Source organism: Protobothrops mucrosquamatus, unplaced genomic scaffold (assembly GCF_001527695.2).
Source record: "Protobothrops mucrosquamatus isolate PMUCROS unplaced genomic scaffold, P.Mucros_1.0 scaffold2140, whole genome shotgun sequence".
NCBI classification, from domain to species: Eukaryota; Metazoa; Chordata; class Lepidosauria; order Squamata; family Viperidae; genus Protobothrops; species Protobothrops mucrosquamatus.
In genome coordinates this window covers 387063-402715 of record NW_015388239.1, presented here as the reverse complement: position 1 = coordinate 402715, position 15653 = coordinate 387063, and the positions used below count along the sequence as shown (strand labels likewise).

The 15653-nt window shown below is 40.4% G+C and overlaps 1 protein-coding gene across 1 annotated transcript; it reads right to left on the bottom strand.

Moving 5' to 3' along the window:
- Nucleotides 1-259: 259 nt before the first annotated feature.
- Nucleotides 260-14730, bottom strand: AGO4 (argonaute RISC component 4). Its single transcript, XM_015824155.1, has 17 exons — nt 14667-14730; nt 14300-14420; nt 12950-13131; nt 11226-11362; nt 10998-11132; nt 9992-10079; nt 8376-8523; nt 8178-8297; nt 7684-7812; nt 7334-7467; nt 6249-6433; nt 5735-5894; nt 4353-4668; nt 3710-3844; nt 2751-2852; nt 1903-2102; nt 260-920 (listed from the first exon to the last, which is right to left on the bottom strand). Exons 2-17 carry the CDS (start codon nt 14402-14404, stop codon nt 812-814), a joined length of 2385 nt encoding a protein of 794 aa, XP_015679641.1. The 5' UTR covers nt 14405-14420; nt 14667-14730; the 3' UTR covers nt 260-811.
- Between the last annotated feature and the right edge of the window lie 923 nt (nt 14731-15653).

Sequence of the window (15653 nt, the reverse complement as noted above, 5' to 3'; positions counted from 1 at the left end):
AAACTAATTGTTTAGAACCTGGTTACCTATTTTTAGAAGGGGAAGCAGTTCAGCATTTTGAATCAAAAGATGGCAGTTGTAACCATAATAATAATTATAATTGTATTAGAGCTGCCAAAGAGGGTTTTTCTCTGCTAACATTACGCATTCACAGAAGTACCACCAAGCTGAATTCGCAGTTATAGTGCAATTGCTTTGCAGCCCAGGACTGCAGAGATTTACAAAAAGGGAACTAGCAAAATTTGACAAAGCGAAAAATTAAAAAAACAGAACCAAAGGAACAGCCATACCTCTGAAAATTCATGTTTGTGGAAGGGTGTCTTACACCAAAAATTCATTGATCAAGTCTATATGGCCCCAGACAGAAAAAACAGCGGAATCCTGTTTTGCCGTATCTGGAGACTCACTAAGCCATATATCAAAGCCCAGAAGGAATTAATCTTCTTGACAAGCTTAACATGGGATGAAGAGGTAACGTAAATTGATTAACTGATTAGCAAAATATTTCAATAAAAACCTTTCGTGCCAAGTCCTTTAAAAAAATTGTTTTTTAAGAGGATCAGCCTTTTGCATTTTGAGGTAAAAATTCAGTTCAATGCAAAGACCGTTTATGAAATTTCTGTTTACGGAAGGGAATAAAATAAAAATGGCTCAATTGTGCCTGCACAAGATGTTGGCTGCAGGAATCAATTCAGTGCAACTGTCCCAAGCTGCTGGTGGAGGGCAGCCTGCGTTAAAAACGAGCCCTGACTACGGATGGTTGGTGGCCTGACCAACTAGGCCACTCCTGCCACGTGGCTGCAGAGTCCTATCAGGCAAAATACATAGTGTGCTGGGTGTCGTGGTGGATTTGCACTGCCTTGGCTAGTGCTTGAGGGTCACGGCCATTGCTCTGTCCTGACACGTGGCTGCCTTCAGCACTGAAAAAGAAGTTAGAAGGATTTAACACATGATCCCAACCCAGAGACAGGCTACGCTCCTCAATCACTCTCCACCCTTTGCAGTTGCCACTGTTTCCGTGTGAAAAGCCACTTCTATAGCTTCTATTCATGTTACAATATACTGGTAGTCCCTGACTGATGACTGTTTGAAGTTAAAACAGAACTATCTTGGGGCTACTTATGACCCAGATTCGAAGTTCCGATGGCCGCCCCCAGTCACGTGAATTTGGAGTACTTGGCAACTAGGCCATATATAGCATCCCATGGTCATGTTTTACTAGTTTTGTTAAAAACAAGCATTTACCTTCCTTTTTGGCAAAAAAAACCCCAAAAACCAACCCCTTTAGTGACTGCCACAAAAACGGCTGTAAAATTGGTGACATGAGTGACCATTTTACAGCTGTCACGACTTGCGATCGTGATGGGCAGACTCCATTATGGTCCTAAGTCAAGGACTACCTGTATAAACCAGGTTAAAAATGAACCCTACCTCTTACATGTGATGCAGGCATATAATCTCTAAACTACAGCTTCTTCTGAAATATCCAAAACATTGGGAGAGTAGAAGTTTGAATTAGTTCAGCATAATGGCTTAGCAAAACTAACTAACAGGCTTCGCTATTGCCACTTCAAGGTCTGTTTGTAGTTGATTATGTTGATAGATACATTGTCCAATTTTTCTAGCCAACGTACTGCCACATTAAATGGAATCCATAATTAAGAGGCAGGAATGTTGCAAGTTGTTCAATAAAATACTGCCTGTGCATCAACCAGCAACTAATGCCACCGAAAATGTTTAACTTCCCTCTGAAATTCAAATTGTTACAAGGGAAGGAGCTTTGCCTTTAGATCAAATCCAGAAGGGAAGGGCAGACCTGCATACGATTTACCACTTACCCAAATGCAATCTTAGATTCAGAGTACACTAAACCCTGAAGGTTCTTCTCCAACGTTTGCTCACCTGTCGTGGTCTTTGTCTACCAGATGGTATCTTGCTCTGAATGCCACTAGCCGAGCGTAATATGCAGGCGCAGGGATTGAGACAGACCGCGTGCATCGCACGTAAGTGTGACACAGCTGGTATGTCAGTAGCTGCAATTCATCCGCGGTGAAACAGTTGTCATCCCACAAGACTTGATAGTGAGAAGGACGGCTGGTTCCCTGAAATAGGAGAAAGCTAGTCAATCCACCACTGAAATTCTGTAAAGGCAGACAAACTGCACATGAGGCAGGCAGCAGCTTCAGAACAAAGACCCTTCTTCTTTTCTTTTCCAGGAAGATCCTCTGTTTTTTCCCCCAAGTTACAGAGTTTCTGTGCAAGAGGAACAAAAGAGCGGCTTCTTCAACCTAGGGGGTGAAGGCTGTTCATTAATTAATCTATATAAATAAAAATGTAAATGTTCGTTTGTTCAAAATCTTAAATCTCCAAAAGTCCTTCACCGATTGCTTTGAAATTTTGACACAACGTTGCATTCGAATACGCGCGTGTTTTTATATACCTACTATTATATAGATGTCACACCTGTGACAGGTAAAAACATGCTTTTTTTGAAAAACAGCGCCATCTGTTGGACGTAAAAGCAACACACGCTTTTACCAGGCTGAGCCACAGCAACGCGTGGCCGGGTACAGCTAGTGCAGAATAAAATGCCTCATTGACTTTTCAGGGCCAAACTACATCTGCTTAAGGCCGTATTGTTCTATGCACATTTTAATATCGAGGTTAACCTTTCATTTACACAAAGCCGGTTTCACCCGTGCACGAGCCACGAAATGCTACAGAGTAACTGCCGTCTGTATTATGATTACCTGGATTCCTGCATGGCTACAGAGGTAAAAGTCAAATTCAGATGGGTGGGTGATGGTGCTATCCACGGTAGTACCTGCCGGAACATTTCCACTTTTCCCCACCTGTTGTAGACAACACAGCCGTCATGCTTAATAAACAGCATCCATGTCAACAAAACAAGCAGAATTCATCATTATATTTTTGTTTGACTGAGTAAACAAATCAATCTGTGCAGCACACTTGAACCTTACCACTACACCCTGCTACTAAAGATTAAGGATCAAGACTCAACAAGCAACTTAAGAGTTTCCTCTGAAGATGAAACTCTTCAGCTTTGCCTGAGGTCAACTAGGCTCAGATAAACATAAGGCAACATCCAACGGAGCAAATTTTCACATTATCCAAGTGCAATCGCCCTACAGTAGCCATTTTGAAATTTAGGGAAAGAAATGGGCAGCAAGGAGAAGCATGTGCGGCTTGTCAGAAAGAAAGGCACAAAATATTTTTAAATTTAAAATATTTTAGCTTACGGTTGGAACAGCTCTTGCAACTTGAAGCGGAGTGTCAAACTTGAAATACGCTGAACTGAAAGTTCTCCAATAATAAGCAGGAGGAAACGAGATGGACCTGACTTACCTGGATCCCGCACATTTCATTCTCTTGGGGATCATTAGAGTGCTGAGGGATGACTACCAATATGCCTCCTCAAAGTTTTCAGCTAGACTTTACCTTCTTGTGGCCGGGTTACATCTGACCATTTAGAATCAACGTTGAGTTATTATACTTTTTATTGGTGCAAAATGTATAAAGTTGTTCCCCACCACCACCAAAGGATTCCCCATCAGTATCCAGCCATATAAAAATTCATTCGCCCCGCCCTTGCCCCACCCGGGCACTTTTCTAAGGAAAGCCATTTGGCATCTCCTGAAAGCTGCAGAATTGAACAGGATGAGTTTTCATTCCCTCTGTAGTCACCTACCCGTTCAGTTTTGTCTGCACAAAAGAGTCTCGTGTGATGCCTTTTCTGCACGACAATGTAGGTGATTCCTGGTCGGTAGTCTTCTTCTAAACTGATGCAGGCCTTCCGGATCGCAATAAGCTCAGGCCAAGCTACCTAGGAAGTGTTAAAAGTTGAAATCAGCTGCTGATCTGGGCTACGCAAGGCAACTCACGAAGTCTCACTGAAGCCGCTGTACTATTAAGTAAGACTAGGTGTGAATCCAAGCCAAGTTCTGGATGCTGAATATATCAAGTAAGCTCGTGATAACTTTCAGAGTAAAATATGACTTTGCAAACTTGTCATGAAGGAAGTGGACAAGTACATTCAGAAAACTGCTTGTGTACGTAGTGCTATATGCTAATGATTAGATATTAGTTTAATTTAGGATCAGGATGCATCGCTGACATATAACGTTCAGCTGGTTTGGATAAAGCAGGGGTAGGCAACCTTGGCTCTTTGATGACTCCGTGGACTCTCAACTCCCAGAATTCCTGAGCCAGCCATGCTGAGGGGGAAAGGGAGTGGTTTCCATGCTGAGCCATGCTGGCTCAGGAATTCTGGGAGTTGAAGTCCACGAGTCATCAAAGAGCCAAGGTTGCCTGCCTCTGTACTAGACCAATACCTGTTTCATTTGCCCTTCGGATACTCCTCCTCTATAGTAAATGATCCGTGTGGGCTTGAAGCGAGTGGACTTGTAAAACTGGATCAGCAGTTCTCGCACCATATTGGTCAGGTCCTGAATCACTTCCTGACTGTACAGCAGTTCCTGGGATGTCTCTTGGCGGGATGTTTGCACTCGCACAGTAGCGCAGTAGCGGCTGGGGTGGCCATCCATGCTTCCGACTACAGCAGCAATGGAAGGTTTCTTCCCATCTCCAGCAGGTGGGTGAGTGACATCTGCTCCCAGAAAAATAACGGGTTGCTGGAATACCGAGGGCCTGGGAAATTGAGAAAAAAAAAGGCTTTTTAATTAGGAACCAGCAAAAAGAAAAATGTTTTAAAAAAATGTTCTATGCTGTTCTAATTATCAGTTTTATTTTTTCCTACATGTTTTTCAGTTGTACCTTAGTGCTGAGAAGTTTAGTGCTTATTTTTATAGTACACAATTCAACATTCTACCTCTTTAATAGTTAACACATAGAAGGCAAACAATAAATATACCCTGATGTCACTATGTGGCTCCCTATTGCACGTTAATCCTCAATTAATCCCTACTTTGGTTTGGGGTGAAAAGGAGAATTCAACGACTATCTGTCCCTTCCTTGAATAAAAAAATCAGGTCAGCCCAGTCAACCAGAAATCTAAATTGTTTTATTAGTATAAAACAATAATTACAAAAAGAAAGATAAACTCTCAAGGACTATAGGGACAAATGGAAATCTTACACTGGATTCCCATATAGCCCCACTTTCTAATGTGGAGACCAATGTATATGGACAACTATCTAGTACAGTGGTTCTCAACCTTTTTAATGCTGCGACCCCCAACCAGTCGTAAGTCGAGGACTTTCCCTGCCCGGGAGCGCTGCGCATGCGTGGTTCTGCCCCCTGTGCCGGCCGAGGCGTAGCTGGCAAGTGGCAGAGACGGAGCAGGCCGACCACCAGCTGGCCCAGCCCAAGGGAGGTAAGGCACCCGCCGGAAAAGGGGGAAAAAATGGCGGACAGCCTTGCTTGGCGACCCCCGTGAAATGGTCGATCGTCCCCAAATGGGGTCGCGACCCATAGGTTGAGAACCGCTGATCTAGTACAAGATATTATAGCAGAAGTAAACATGTGAACTAAAAAAAACTATTTAGAGACAAGTTCTAAATGCGTAACAAGTTTCTATAGCTGTATTTCTATAGTTATATTTCTATAGCTAAAGCAAACTTTAGGACAATTTAAATTAAGTAAATGACAAAATTCTCAATGCAAGTATTTTCATTTTGAGTGTTTTCATCGTTCTGCTTCTCAATAAAACTCAGCCAGATGCTTTTTATGAAGGATGCCCGAGGGTGAAGCTGACCTTTGATGTGGTACAAGGACATTGTTTATTCCACCAAGTTTTGCGTTGATCTTGAGACAAAGATTGGACAGTGTTTGGGGAGATGTTTTCACCACATTTTTCACCTGAACACACTGGGTGGCCATGCCCAGGAGGGTATCCCCGACTCGTTTAACTTCAGCTGCAAAGAAAAAGTTGGCTTTTTAGAACCCAGAAGACTTTTTAAATGCTCTATCCGATCCCTACTCCCATCCCATTCTAGCATCTTGAACTGATGACTTAGGCCAGGGATAGGCAACCTTGGCTCTTTTATGACTCGTGGACTTCAACTCCCAGAATTCCTGAGCCAGCCATGCTGGCTCAGTAATTCTGGGAGTTGAAGTCCACGAGTCATAAAAGAGCCAAGGTTGCCTACCCCTGACTTAGGCAGTCAAATATTCTTATTTTAAAGATTACAAAAGAAAAGCACCAAAATATAATTGCACATTCTTTCATTAATTATATTATGTATTTGGTCAAATGGCCTCTTCCTTACCATAGACAGGTGTCTTTCCTGGAAGAATGACTACAATTAGCTGCAGCCCCACATAAGTCAATTTCAAATGTTTGAACATGGGCTCCACGCTGTCTGCCCCTTGTGCGTATTTACAGAAGCATGGCTGGCCCTGGATTGGCATCCCCGCGTCCTTAGAGATCTTGCGCAGCTGATCAGTAAAACTCCTAGAAACACAGAGTAAGCCATAGATAGTCCTGGCACAAGCCTAGCTTTGTGAAGGTTATCCCTTTTATTCTACCTGAAATGATTTGTATAAAAGAATTGGATTGATTCTTAGAAAACAGATCTCTCAATCATTAAGTTAGGTCAGTGTTTTTGAATCTTGGCAACTTTAAGATGAGCGGACTTCAACTCCCACAATTTCTCAGCCAGCACGACTGTGGAATTCTGGGAACTGAAGTCCATATATTTTAAAGTTGCTAGATTTGCAACTACACAGAGTTAGACTAAACTTCTTTGAATACTGTTAATATAACTCTGGATATCAGAAAAATGAGGACAACCAATTACTCTGGGCTGCAAGTATTCATACTGGATAAGGCAATCTTAGTGTGATTTCCCAGGTACGTGTGCACTTTTTAGGTTCTCATTCTGAAATTTCTAATTACAGTAAGCAAGTTCTATTGATAATCCCAATTTAAAACATTGTTAATTACTTTCCATTGCATTAGGCTTCAATTATGTCGGCTGGGCATTATGCTTATAACAAAGATGATATTGGATCTTCTTGAAGTCCAACTCACCTCACAGTTGTTGTTGTTGTTGTGGGGAAAAGGAGGAGAAAGGTGTGTTGGATGTGTTCACCACCTTGAGTCATTTGTAAAAATAATGAAGGCAGGATGTACATAATCCAATAAAAAATAAATAAATTAAAAAGATTCCAGGTCTTGAGGATATCAGATTGGGGGAAGCAGAAAGTGAAGAAAAGTAGTTGCTTTGTGTATCATCATCTTGTTGATACCAATATTTAACCTCTGTTAAAGGTGCACCGCTCAAAGCTTTCCAAACGTCACTTTAAACAAATCAACATAGTCTTCTTCAATAAAAAAAAAGGAACTACTTACTTCAGCAAATCTTCCCGACATTGTTTCTGAGGTGCAAAGCAAGCGACAGCCCACACTTTAATTTCAATGCCAGCATAGAACTGTTTTCCTCTCATATCCCAGACACCCTGATTTGGTGTAGCAACAGTCTTGTTCTAAGGAAAATCAAACACAAACTGCTGTTCTTTGACAAGCGTATAAACTAATGCACAGGCAAACCCTTCCTACTGTATTTCCATGACCCATTACATTTTCAGCCTCAAATTTTAATCAGTTGCCAATAAAGAGTCTACAGGGTTAAAAGTATGCATTAGCCCCTACGTGAGGTCTGTTGTGTAATCTAGATTGGGTGAACGTTATGAAGTACTTACCCTACCTCCATACTGCAGCATAGGTGCAGGTAATACTCTGCCTGTCAGTTCTGTCATTTCATTATGGACAACAATACCAAACTCCTTCAGATATGGATCAGGTCCGCCAACCATACTGTTACTCTTGACCTGGAGATTCAGAGAACATTTCTTAAATATAGACACAACAGCTCTTGTGAATATTTCATTTGAGTAAGTGTAGCTCAATCGGCAGCCCACTGTGTGCCTTTGTTTCTTAGTTGCTGCTATTTTTCATTGTAGTTATCTGTGAATTATGTGGACTGTTCCAAAAGGATGGAGGGGTGGAGTTTATTATCCCGTCTTCTATGCCTTGGCTATACCACATTCTGGGTGTGTCGTAACCTCATAAACCTTGGGTCCCAGGAAAAAGGTGGTTTGGAAAGTGCATGCAAAGAAAGATCTTATAGTGATAAGCATCTTCCAGCCACCATTTTATTCCATCTTATTTTTATGATATTAAAGCAGTTACTCACAAGTCTGCTAATTTCCTCCTGCCTGTCAGGTGCAGATCGTGCTGTTGCTTTGATCATAGTTGATGTCTGATTGTCTGTCAGCTTCTTAATACAGCGCTGTCCTGCAACTATATTACACACCTAGAATGAAAAAGATACAGGGTGAACAAGCCCATGCAGCAGAACCGAACTGAGGAATAGAACCACCTAGGTGTTTACCTCAAGGGGTAGATATGTATGTTTCTGCTCTTGCCCTACTTGGAGGCATGGAAGATGTGGGTATTTCAGTTGCAGACTGTACTTCTGCTTAAAGTACTGAGCTACTGTACATTCCATAGCTTGCCCATTTTCCAACTGCAGAGGGAACCTGTAAGCAGAAATATAAATTAAATATATATTCATTTCACTAGAAAGAGGTTTGCCTATGATATCAGAACATGAACAACTATTTGGGATTCTCAACTATTTAACAAACGCACCAACAAAATGATTCTCCCGACACTCATATTGCTGAAATTAATAAAAACTGAAAATAATCAGAGATGCATCGGTAGTACGACTAGGAGGGGAGTACTCCAAATATATGTTATCAGGCCCCAGCGAAGGGATCTTAGCATCCTAGTTTTAAAAATCAGATTTAGAATTTCAATTCATAGGGACAGCGTGAGAAAAAAAAATGCATAATGCTGGTCAAACGGAAAGTTAAAATTAAAAGAGGCTATAGTTAAAATACGCATGTAAGATGAAGGACTACGTAAGATAAGATAAGATAACCTTTATTGTCATTTTTATACTGTGGGCACAATGGCACACATCAAAAATGGAATTTAGCTGCCCGCTCTCAAAGTGAAACACATACATGACACACACCTAAACATACTATGAACATATGTATAAACCCACATCTCTACATATATGTAGCAAATAAATATTAAATATTGTCCATCTTGAGTATATAACGGAAGGAGGAAGCTTGAGAGTTCGCAAGGTTAATGCTGTATGGAATGAAACTCTGGCTGAATCTGGATGTTCTGCTTCAGATACCACAAAGCCTCCTCCCAGAAGGTAACAACGAAAACAGGTCGTGGAGAGGATGTGTAGTGTCCCAGATAATCTTACGGACCCTGCTCAAGCAGCGCTTCTGTGCTATGTCCTGGATGGGAGGGAGGAAACTTCCAATGAGCTTTTCGGCCATTCTCACCACTCTCTGCACTGTCTTCCTGTCCCATTTCATTGCTAAATGCCTGTGGGGTGGTATCAGGAGGCTTATGTGTAGCTTCTCTCATTTGAAGAAGCGTGCATGGCTGCCAGATATCAAGTTTTCTCCATCGTTGTACATTAATTATGGAAATACAGGGAGTCGTCCCTTAACAATGGTAATTGGGACTGAATTTCCATCACAAAGTGACACAAACAGAAACCAGAAGTCACCTGGAAGTTGAGTCCTGGGAACTGGACTTCTTTTCTTTTTGGTCTGAAATGTTTCGCTGCTTATCCAAGTACTTTTCTTAGTCTGCCTGCTTGGATAAGCAGTGAAATGTTTCAAGCCAGTAAGAAAAGAAGTCCAGTTGCTAGGACTCAACTTCCAAACAACTCTACCTGGATGGCTGATAATCTTCACTGACATACTGCCAAAGCACAAGTCACTCTTTGGGCCCTATTCTGAACGGCATGAGAGTTTGTTATTTTTGTAGAATTCTGAAATATGTAGCTTATGAAATATTTAGTTGTGTGAGACCTTCAGTTTATAAAATGTTTTTCCATAGTAGAAGCAGAACAAAGACTTTTCAAGATTGTTTAAAAAAAAAAAAAAAAAAAGCCTTGGGCATACATACGTTTGATGGCTTGCAGGTCGTCTAGTAACATTGCAAACTCTGTATTTTCTTTTCATCTGACCGCAGTGAGTAACCTCCACTTTTAAACCTATAAATCCAGTGAAACACAAAGACACACATACACAAATAAGCAAAAGCCAATATGATGCATTGAGAAGGATCAAAGATCAAATCGAACTACTGGGCTCTCCATGACTACATTTATTTTCTATTTGGGTGTTGCAAATCCACTGTATCTGGATTGTTCAAATTAAAATTCTCAGAGTGGATACAATAAAAAATCAACCCAAATTAAACAGTTCCTTCCAAAATCTATTCATCCTCAAGCTCATGGGGGGGGGAAGAATCTCATAACATAAAATAAAAAAAAGAGAGATCTGTCCACTGAAAATACTACAGAAATGTGTCATAATACTGTACTCAGAAATTTGGGGGAAGTAATTAATTCAGATTTTGACATTGTAGTGAGGTCTGAACAACTTGTCCATTAAATACAGAGCAGAGGTTGGTTGTGATCATTAATAAAGGACAAAAAAATATTCTGAATTTTTACTTTATTGTTGAATATTGAATATTGATTTAGTTTGTTGAATATTGTTAATTATTTTGTTGAATATTGAACAAATTGACAAGGCTAGAAACCAACAAATTAAAAGATACAGAGCTGGCTTTGAGCTATAATTGCCATCCCTCATATTTTCTGCAGCAAAGAAAAACAAAATATTGCTTTTCTAAAAGACAAACGGGGGATGTCAGAGAGATATCCACACAATGACAAAACATCCATCTGTACAACCACAAGCTTGTCTTTTTTATTTTTAAATGTGTGATATTGGGAGATGAAGGGACTCTAGCAGTTGCTAAAAATGTTCTCTCTGAACACCATCCAAACCAGCCCAACTTATAATTTTCTAAGGGTGGAAGCATACTGCAAAATTTTCAGAAATCAAGTTTTCTGTTTACCAAAATTTGACATACACGATAACTTATAATCTTAAGGTATTACCTCTGATTTCTTTGGTAAATTTAACACGCTGGGAATCCGTAAGGGGTTTCGTTTGTTCATTGATGTTTTGAATATCCAGGACCTCGCACATGAATTCAATAATAGGCTGAGCACGGTAGAAAGCAGTTGCCGATACTAAAAAGAAAAAAGAACAGAGGAGGCGGAATACTGAGAAAAGAGTCGTAGGAGAGATTTAGGATAATTTAAGCAAACAGATTTCTTCCATACCATCTATATTGAGCATCATGTTCCACATGGCAGGTCTGACAGACTGATGGAAGCCAAACCAGACCTCTCGGCCTCCTCCCAGCGGGTGGTAGTATCCTTCAGGGGGAGAGAAGAAGGAACGCCCCACTGGAGTGTACCTGGTGGAATGGGAGAATCTATTTAGATTTCTCTGAATTTACAAATTTACAAGAAGTTACAAATTAGGAGTATTCGAGGTACTCTGTACAAAATATTACAAATATTAAAAATCAGACAAGCGGGAGGAAGTGCAATTCACAGCTCAATTCTGGCGGGAGTTTATCCGGTGCATCGGGTCGTCTCAGGGTCTCAGTTTGGCGTATCACCCTAGCACCAATGGAGCAGCAGAACGCGTGAACGTGATGGTGGAGCGCTACCAACGGAGCTACGTATTGTACCAGCAGACCATAACAAAATACTATGAGATAATGTATGCCCAACAGTTGGCTTCTTTCAAGACACTCCATTTCACTTAGCCTGTTTTTCCTCCCCTGCCAACAAACAGTTGTATAGTGCACCCATTAAGATTATTCAGGGCTAATAGTTTCAGCCTACATATCATAGATTTCATTTTTCTCCACTCGTTTTGTTACTTAAACCTCTGCATGTTATTCCACTTTTACTAAGTTTTGTATGTAGATGTTTTGGTTATATAAATTCAGAAACTAAGATTATTGTGAATGCCTATTGATAAAGTAACTATCACTAGCAAAAAGGTGGTCAGGATTAACTGCATTTTCCTGCCTCTACTCTATTCAGACTCTAGTTTTACCTATTAGAGTGTTATTTCAGTACTATGGAGGCACAAAATGTTCTAACAAATATTTCCATCATGGAACAATCCATTTCAGGGTTGGATCATTTTTAGAACAATTTGTTCTGGATCAGGATATTCCATCACAGCACTTTTGGCAAGATGATATTCTTCATCTTCTTCATCATCAGTTTAAGTTAAAGCACATGTGGATATTAGATATTAAGTTAAAGCACATGTGGATATTAGATACGGATATTAGAGCTGTCATTCAGAAAAGGGTAACGTAAAATACCACCTTTCAGTTTAAAACTTCAGAGATAGAGAAGGATTTCTGGTGTGTGTAAAATAATCTAAGCAAAAGTCACTAAGGAAGACTAAGGAAATCCTTCAATAAATTTTGGAATATATATTCATTGCCATGGAAGGCAAGCATCAGTAGCTTTGGACCAATCATTCTCAGTGCTAGGAAGAAAGCAAAGGCAAATCATTTCCGAAATCTTGCCCAGAAAACTGAAGGGAGTCACCGGGAGTCAATACTGACTTGAAGGCACGAAACAAAAAAGTTAGTTTGTAAAATATAAATTGTCTTGCTTGCTGCAAGAGTTAGAATACTCTAAACTGTAACTGAAAAGAGACATAGTTACAATTTATTTAAACTGTATTTAGAAAGTTAATTTGACCCTTTATTCAAATGTTATTTTAAAAAGTGACTGCTGTTCCATACCTTTCCTATATTGCAAGTGAAAAATAGATGAGAAAAACAAAAACATTTAATGAGAGCAGAAAATGAATGTATCCTTAGAAAAAATGTATATTCCTTGCGCTTACAGTTCAGTTCTGAAAGGAGGAATACCACAAGAATTACAATGGGCCACAATATGCACAAAAGATTCAACCAGCATCTGCTAAGAAAATTACAGCCCAAGAAAAATGAATGAAAAATACTCACCTCATAGAGGGAAGATGCCGTGTGATAACATCTAATGCCTGCACAGAGTCTTCTGGGACTTCGTTCAGATGCCCTGCCAAAGCTTCCAGGAGCATCTGAAGGCTGACTACAGACACCCACTGAACTGACACTTTAAAGGTCTGGTCCTTCCCTTCGCCCGGGAGTGTGACCTCCATATCCACCTGAAGACACAACAGTGAGGATGAACTATGCAAATCTTTCTTAACTGTACAGATCATCTGTTGAAATTGAAACTCTTCATGAGCTCAACTTGTTTTCCGCTGATCCTGGACTGAATTCAGTTTAATCTCATTATTATTTGGCTACAGCAGATACCCACCCAAAGTCCCAGATCATTCCTCCCTAGAATAAAAATAAGCTATAGTTCAAAGATAGTTCTCGTGCACTTTAAAACAAGTCCATATGCTTCATTTAATGTAGGACACTGCAATTCGGGCATGAAAAAGCAAAAAATACTGAATGCTATTTAATAGGCTCAAAGCAACCTATCCAGTTTATCCTTGTTTATCCAGTTTATCCTTGTTTGTCAGGTGCCAGCAACCAGTTCCACACATGCATATTTCAAGCTAGCTATTTTATTATAGACAGCAGATAGATAAGGTTCTATGGAGTTGGGGGAGACATGGTTCTCTTGAAGCTGACCAATGATTCAAGGCTTATTCCCTACTTAAGTCCTCTGCCCAGCTGGGCATTTCCCAACATTGCTATTCTTTACATGGCATTGCTTTAAAACAGTGGTTCTCAACCTTTTTAATGCCGCGACCCCAACCGGTCGTAAATCGAGGACTAACCCGGTCGTAAGTCGAGGACTAAACCGGTCGTAAGTCGAGGACTACCCAGCCGGTCGTAAGTCGAGGACTTTCCCTGCCCGGGAGCGCCGCGCATGCGTGATTCCGCCCCCTGCGCCGGCCAAGGCTAGCTGGCAAGCGGCAGAGACGGAGCAGGCCAACCACCAGCTGGCCCAGCTCAAGGGAGGTAAGGCACCCGCCGGAAAAGGGGGGAAAAAATGGCGGACAGCCTTGCTTGGCGACCCCCGTGAAATGGTCGATCGACCCCAAATGGGGTCCCGACCCACAGGTTGAGAACCACTGCTTTAAAACAAAGTCAGGATATCACTGACCCTCCAGGTGTGGCAAATGTACAATTCTCAGTTTCTCTTAGCATTGGGTATGCTTTCTGCAAAAGCTGGGAATTGCAGCTTAGCGATGACTTTTTCAAATCTAAAACTTCTATTTTGATAGCTTCATTATTTGAATGAAGTAGGACATTCTTGAGAAAGATGGCATTGAATCACTAAGTAAAACTCTGGCTATTACTGAAATGACTTACCCTGTCTCTTCCAATAGGCAAAGGATGCGCAGTATACATATTTCTTTTGCCATCATAGCCAGGCTGTCGATCCCCAAATATTTGCATCTTGAAGTGTCTCACCATAGTATCCACAACCTCCCTGGAAAGTGGTATAAATTGAAATGAAAACAATTGAATGGTATAAGAGCTTAAGGTTCTTGATTTGATTTTCAAAATATGAATTAGTTCAAATGCAAAATGGTCTCTACCTTATGAGGTTGTCATCAGTTCTTTTGCTGAGGAATGTTCCACGTATGCCCAATGTATTATTTTATTTAGAACTTGCCAATGGTCAGCAGTCAGAGAACCATTAAAATTAGACTTGAAACTATAAAAGTCATCTTACCTATTCACTCTCCGGGGACGTTTTTCTGGTTTGATATCCACGTCATAATGATAAACATCAATTTTAGGAATCTGTACTTGGAAATGATTGGCTAAGAGGCGAATTGGTTTTCCAACTGTTCCCAGGCCAGGCCGACGCGGCGGCTGGAAAAGAGTGGCTGGTGGCCCTGGAAAAATGGAAGCATGTTTGATAGGTGAGCCTATACTAAAATTGTAGTGTTACAAACATTTGAACAATTCTAAATCAGATTTAGCTCATATCCCATTTCGAAGTAGTTTGCATTTACATACCCAGCAAGAAGCTTCAATACATCCTATTAGGTTGGTTACAACATAGAAAATATTAAGACAGACAAATCTAATATACAGATGAAGTTGACTCATAGTTTACAGGTTACAAGACAGCCCATTGATATACATATAGCTAGCTCCTTTTGTTGACTCATTATATTCTACTTACAAATAATAGAGATTACTTATTCCTAGCATCTCCCATCTTTTATTCCCCAAGATAAAAAAATTCCCATACCACACTGGTTACTGAACATTACCCTTTGATATCATTAGTAGCTATATATTTTTTTGAAACTCTACCGTTGGTTTTTTTCTGCAATGGTATCTCTAGTTGCTTCTTTATCTTCTGCATCTCAGCTGAAATAGCATAAGATCTTCGGTCTTTCCTCAACCCCTTCACCTTCTTTAATAAACTGTACCTTCAATATCTGCATAGATCTAAGAGTTTAATGGTTGTCTCTTTAAGCCACAATATCCGAATAAAATTCAGAACTGTCCAGCTTTGATTTTTCTAACATTCTCTTCACAATCTCTATAGTCCTTTCTACCATCCTATTTGATAGAGACTGGAAATAGAATGCACAAAATCCTAATCTTTGGCAAACAGTCTGAATTCCATTAAATCGGAATGGAATATAGAATGGAATGGAATGGAATATAGAATAGAGTAGAGTAGAGTGGAATGGAATAAAAT

Coding starts and splice junctions, on each gene's coding strand:
- AGO4 (XM_015824155.1), bottom strand. CDS start 14,404: ATGGTGAGACACTTCAAGATGCAAATATTTGGGGATCGACAGCCTGGC. Junction 8,524..9,991: donor CGACCTGCAAGCCATCAAAC/GTATGTATGCCC, acceptor TTCTGCTTACAG/GTTCCCTCTGCAGTTGGAAA. Junction 5,895..6,248: donor AGGAAAGACACCTGTCTATG/GTAAGGAAGAGG, acceptor TTTTCTTTGCAG/CTGAAGTTAAACGAGTCGGG.